Below are 5,750 nucleotides of genomic sequence, written 5' to 3'. Positions count from 1 at the left end.
CTCGGAAAAATCGAACCCGGAGGGTCCAGTTGCATGTGGGGCTGCGTAAAGGCTCCCCTGGGGAGTTCACTTGTACCCAAAGCCTTCCTTTGGGGGCACTTTTGGATGGTCCGAAGGGGCTCGCAACGCCTTTCCTGGGGCCTGATTTTTCAGTCTTTTCCGATGACGGCAAGGGCTACGTTTAGGTTTGCTCAGGAACAGCGAACCCGGAGGGTCCAGTTGCATGTGGGGCTGCGTAAAGGCTCCCCTGGGGAGTTCTCTTGTACCCAAAGCCTTCCTTTGCGGGCACTTTTGGATGGTCCAAAGGGGCTTGCAACGCGTTTTCTGGGGCCCGGGTTTTCAGTCTTCTCCCATGCCGGCTAGTGATATATTTAGGGTTGCTCGGAAAAATCGAACCCGGAGGGTCCAGTTGCATGTGGGGCTGCGTAAAGGCTCCCCTGGGGAGTTCACTTGTACCCAAAGCCTTCCTTTGGGGGCACTTTTGGATGGACGAAAAGGGCTCGCAACGCATTTCCTGGGGCCTTATTTTTCAGTCGTCTCCTATGACGGCCAGGGCTACGTTTAGGTTTGCTCAGGAACAGCGAACCCGGAGGGTCCAGTTGCATGTGGGGCTGCGTAAAGGCTCCCCTGGGGAGTTCTCTTGTACCCAAAGCCTTCCTTTTGGGGCACTTTTGGATGGGCGAAAAGGCCTCGGAACGCATTTCCGGGGGCCTGATTTTTCACTCGTTTCCGATGACGGATAGGGCTACGTTTAGGTTTGCTCATGAACAGCTAACCCGGAGGGTCCAGTTGCATGTGGGGCTGCGTAAAGGCTCCCCTGGGGAGTTCACTTGTACCCAAAGCCTTCCTTTGGTGACACTTTTAGATGGTCAGAAGGGGCTTGCAACGCGTTTTCTGGGGCCCGGGTTTTCAGTCTTCTCCCATGCCGGCTAGTGATATATTTAGGGTTGCTCGGAAAAATCGAACCCGGAGGGTCCAGTTGCATGTGGGGCTGCGTAAAGGCTCCCCTGGGGAGTTCACTTGTACCCAAAGCCTTCCTTTGGGGGCACTTTTGGATGGTCCGAAGGGGCTCGCAACGCATTTCCAGGGGCCTGATTTTTCAGTCGTCTCCGATGACGGCAAGGGCTATGTATAGGTTTGCTCAGGAACAGCGAACCCGGAGGGTCCATTTGCATGTGGGGCTGCGTAAAGGCTCCCCTGGGGAGTTCTCTTGTACCCAAAGCCTTCCTTTGGTGACACTTTTGGATGGTCCAAAGGGGCTTGCAACGCGTTTTCTGGGGCCCGGGTTTTCAGTCTTCTCCCATGCCGGCTAGTGATATATTTAGGGTTGCTCGGAAAAATCGAACCCGGAGGGTCCAGTTGCATGTGGGGCTGTGTAAAGGCTCCCCTGGGGAGTTCACTTGTACCCAAAGCCTTCCTTTGGTGACACTTTTGGATGGTCGGAAGGGGCTTGCAACGCATTTCCTGGGGCCTGATTTTTCAGTCGTCTCCGATGACGGCAAGGGCTACGTTTAGGTTTGCTCATGAACAGCGAACCCGGAGGGTCCAGTTGCATGTGGGGCTGCGTAAAGGCTCCCCTTGGGAGATCAATTGTACCCAAAGCCTTCCTTTGCGGGCACTTTTGGATGGGCAAAAAGGGCTCGCAACGCATTTCCTGGGGCTTGATTTTTCAGTCGTCTTCGATGCCGGCTAGGGCTATATTTAGGGATGCTCGGAAACAGCGAACCCGGAGGGTCCAGTTGCATGTGGGGCTGCGTAAAGGCTCCCCTGGGGAGTTCACTTGTACCCATAGCCTTCCTTTGGTGATACTTTTGGATGGTCCAAAGGGGCTCGCAACGCATTTCCTGGGGCCTGATTTTTCAGTCTTCTCCGATGACGGCAAATGCTACGTTTAGGTTTGCTCAGGAACAGCGAACCCGGAGGGTCCAGTTGCATGTGGGGCTGCGTAAAGGCTCCCCTGGGGAGTTCTCTTGTACCCAAAGTCTTCCTTTGCGGGCACTTTTGGATGGGCGAAAAGGGCTCGCAACGCATTTCCTGGGGCCTGATTTTACAGTCGTCTCCGATGACGGATAGGGCTATGTTGAGGGAATCTGGAAACAGCACAGATCCCACGGCCTGCTGCAGCTGAGCAAACCAAGATACCAGGGTAATGGTGAGAAGCTCCTATGACAGTGTTCCCACATCGCACAACTGAGGAGTGCAGAAAAATATTGCTGCCAGCAGCTGATACCAAAAACAAGGTCTACGTGACTGCTAATCACAAGGGGACTGTTTTCTTGCAGGTGGGGTTGTTTTCTTGCAGTTGTTTGTCTGAGTGCTCTTGACCAATAATCTTGTGTGAAACACTGTCCACCCCTGTTAAGTTCTCTATAAAAGCTAGGCTATTCGGGCAATAAAATGGAGCATGATCTGACTCTACTGTGTGTCTGTCGTGCTTTCGGCCGTGCTTCCTGCAACATATGGCGCCCGAACAGGCTGAGACCTGAACAGGACCTGACCAGGACATCGCAGCGGGAGACCTGAACGGATATCGCACCGGAGCAGACATCGCAGCCGAGCACGGACATCGCAGCGGCGCCGGGGCAAACATCGCAGCGCAGCGGGACACCAGCGGCGCCGGCACATCCGACCGCAGGTAGACCAGGAGACCAGCGGCGCCGGGACCGGCGGCGCCGGGACCAGCGGCGCCGCGATCTCGCCGCGCCGTCGGGACTTCGGAGCGCCCATCCGACCGGCGCTTGAGCAGACCGGACACCGGCCCGGACACACGGTACACAGGCCTCACGGTGAGACGCGGTACTCCCGCTGAGAGACGCGGTAAACGGTGGGACACGGGGTTTCGCGGCGGGACGTGGAATTGCGGAGGGCCGCGGGGAATAGAGTTGCGGCGGGACGTGGAATTGCGGAGGGCCGCGGGGAATAGAGTTGCGGCGAGACGTGGAATTGCGGAGGGCCGCGGGGAATAGAGTTGCGGCGAGACGTGGAATTGCGGAGGGCCGCGGGGAATAGAGTTGCGGCGAGACGTGGAATTGCGGAGGGCCGCGGGTAAACGGAGTCGCGGCGAGACGTGGAATTGCGGAGGGCCGCGGGGAACAGAGTTGCGGCGAGACGTGGAATTGCGGAGGGCCGCGGGTACACGGAGTCGCGGCGAGACGTGGAATTGCGGAGGGCCGCGGGGAATAGAGTTGCGGCGAGACGTGGAATTGCGGAGGGCCGCGGGTAAACGGAGTCGCGGCGGGACGTGGAATTGCGGAGGGCCGCGGGAAAAAGAGTTGCGGCGAGACGTGGAATTGCGGAGGGCCGCGGGGAATAGAGTCGCGGCGGGACGTGGAATTGCGGAGGGCCGCGGGAAATAGAGTTGCGGCGGGACGTGGAATTGCGGAGGGCCGCGGGAAATAGAGTCGCGGCGAGACGTGGAATTGCGGAGGGCCGCGGGTAAACGGAGTCGCGGCGGGACGTGGAATTGCGGAGGGCCGCGGGAAAAAGAGTTGCGGCGAGACGTGGAATTGCGGAGGGCCGCGGGGAATAGAGTCGCGGCGGGACGTGGAATTGCGGAGGGCCGCGGGAAATAGAGTTGCGGCGGGACGTGGAATTGCGGAGGGCCGCGGGAAATAGAGTCGCGGCGGGACGTGGAATTGCGGAGGGCCGCGGGTAAACGGAGTCGCGGCGGGACGTGGAATTGCGGAGGGCCGCGGGAAATTGACGTGATCACGGTGCGACGCAGGCCGTCCGGAGTCGAGTTGCTACGGGAGATAAGAGGCGTCACCGAGCAACAGCGGGGCGGAGATTGCGTAACCATGGAGGCGGAGGCGGCCGTGAAGCTTCTCTCTAACATTCTCACTATGAGAGGCGTGGCTTGCAGTACGAAAAAGGTTAAATCATTGGTAACTTGGGCCCAGAAGGAGGGCTTTCTGAAAGAGACCCCCCAAAATTTTAGCCCGGAGGAGTGGCGACTCATAGGAGACCGTTTATGGCAGACATCTACCAAGAAGGGGAAGTTTGATACGGATTTATGTAAAACCTGGCGTTTGGTGATTGATGCCCTAAACGGTCTGAAGGCCGACCGCCAGGTTGTCATGGCAGCGACACAGGCTTTGTCAGCGCAGTCTGGGGCTCCTAAAACATCAAGTACGGAATCCGACACCTCGTTATCACAACTGTTTCCGGTGGATCCTATGCTGACCCCGGTCCGAGGCATGACCTCTTCAATAAAGGATTCGGCTGCAGCTATTGCTAAGGGACTGTCCGAGCCCGGTGCGGATGCGGCCTCTGACCTGCCCTCTTCACCTCCTGCGCCGGAAAAGCTCGATGCGAGGCCCCCGGCATCCGCGCCGCCGCCAGGGGACCATAAATCCACCCAGGGTGTCTCTCCCCCGCTATCGGTCACCCCGGCTTCATCAACACCAATGTCAACTAGGTGGTCGGCTATCATACGTGACGCCATCCTCGACGGAGATTTGCACGCCTCCTCCTCCTTGGCATGTCCAGTTATTGTCGACTCTGGACAAGGCACCGGATCATGGATGCCACATGATTGGAAGCTTCTACAACAAGCCAGGAAAACAGTAACAGATTATGGATTACATTCCCAAGCAGCACAACAGATAATTCATTGGATCTTCCAGGCAGATCTGATGTGTCCCTTCGACTGCCAAAACATAGCACGCCTGTTGTTAACTCCCTCTCAACTGTTAATTTTTGAAAGAGAATGGCTACGGTTGGCGCAAATTGAAGCGAGTCGTCCGCGTCAGACGGGAGACCCCCTATATGGCACCACAGTTGAAATGCTAACAGGAACAGGCCCGTACTTCGATCCTCAGCTTCAGTTGCAATTCCCAGAGATTGTTCATCGGACAGCTGCACAGCTTGCCCTACGAGCTCTTTTTGCCCTCCCTGGGGAAAAGAAAGCTCCTCCATTTGCTTCGGTTCACCAGGCCCAGGGTGAATCTTATGCCAAGTTCATCGACCGATTATGGACAGCAGTAATGGATCATCCTGACCTGTCATCAGACATGAAATGGAGCGTGCTTAAAATGCTTGCCTTTGACAACGCGAACGCAAAAACCCAAAGCATCCTAGCTACGCTACCAAAAAATGCTCCCATTGAAGAGATGTTGGAGAGGGTAGAGCGTGTTGATCAGTCCAAGCAAGCAACTGTGATGGCTCAAGCTGTCGCATCGGCCCTTGGTGATCCTTTGGCTGCCATAGTATCCCGATCCAATGGTAGTCCGTCGAGACGCAACTCCCAAGAGCAGTGGCGGTGTTATCGATGCGGGAGGCTCGGCCATCTCAGAAGACAGTGTACAGCTACCCCCTGGTGCGACCTATGTCGTTCTAATACACATGCTACATCGGTGTGCAGATATCAGGGAAACTCCAAGAGGAGCGCGATCGGCCGCGCGACGACAACAGTAGCCGCAGCACAGTCAGACGGGGCGGATTTCTTGACAGCAGTGCCCCTGCCACCAGAGGAAGCCTCGGGGTGGACCTGGCAACAGCAGTAAGTGTCACGCTTTCCGATAAGTCTGTAGCGGCCATTCCTACGGGGATCCAAGGCCCACTATCAAATACACCATTAGGCGGCTTGCTATTAGGTAGATCCTCTGTAGGCCTTAAAGGATTGATGGTCATTCCGGGGGTTATCGATGCTGACCACGTAGGAGAAATTAAAGTCATGGCATACACGCTCAACCCACCCCTCTTTATTCCAAAAGGTACCAAAATAGCCCAACTTGTCGCACTCCAGAATC

At 56.6% G+C, this 5,750-nt stretch overlaps 1 protein-coding gene across 1 annotated transcript; it reads left to right on the top strand.

The window, feature by feature from the left end:
* The first annotated feature begins 3,797 nt into the window (after positions 1 to 3,797).
* Positions 3,798 to 5,504, top strand: LOC137848994 (endogenous retrovirus group K member 5 Gag polyprotein-like). Its single transcript, XM_068668473.1, has one exon. It carries the CDS (start codon positions 3,798 to 3,800, stop codon positions 5,502 to 5,504), a length of 1,707 nt encoding a protein of 568 aa, XP_068524574.1.
* Positions 5,505 to 5,750: the final 246 nt, after the last annotated feature.

The sequence above is a fragment of the Anas acuta genome, unplaced genomic scaffold (assembly GCF_963932015.1).
Source record: "Anas acuta unplaced genomic scaffold, bAnaAcu1.1 SCAFFOLD_71, whole genome shotgun sequence".
NCBI classification, from domain to species: domain Eukaryota; kingdom Metazoa; phylum Chordata; class Aves; order Anseriformes; family Anatidae; genus Anas; species Anas acuta.
Note: the sequence above shows the minus strand (reverse complement) of the source record. Positions and strands in the feature narration are given on the sequence as shown.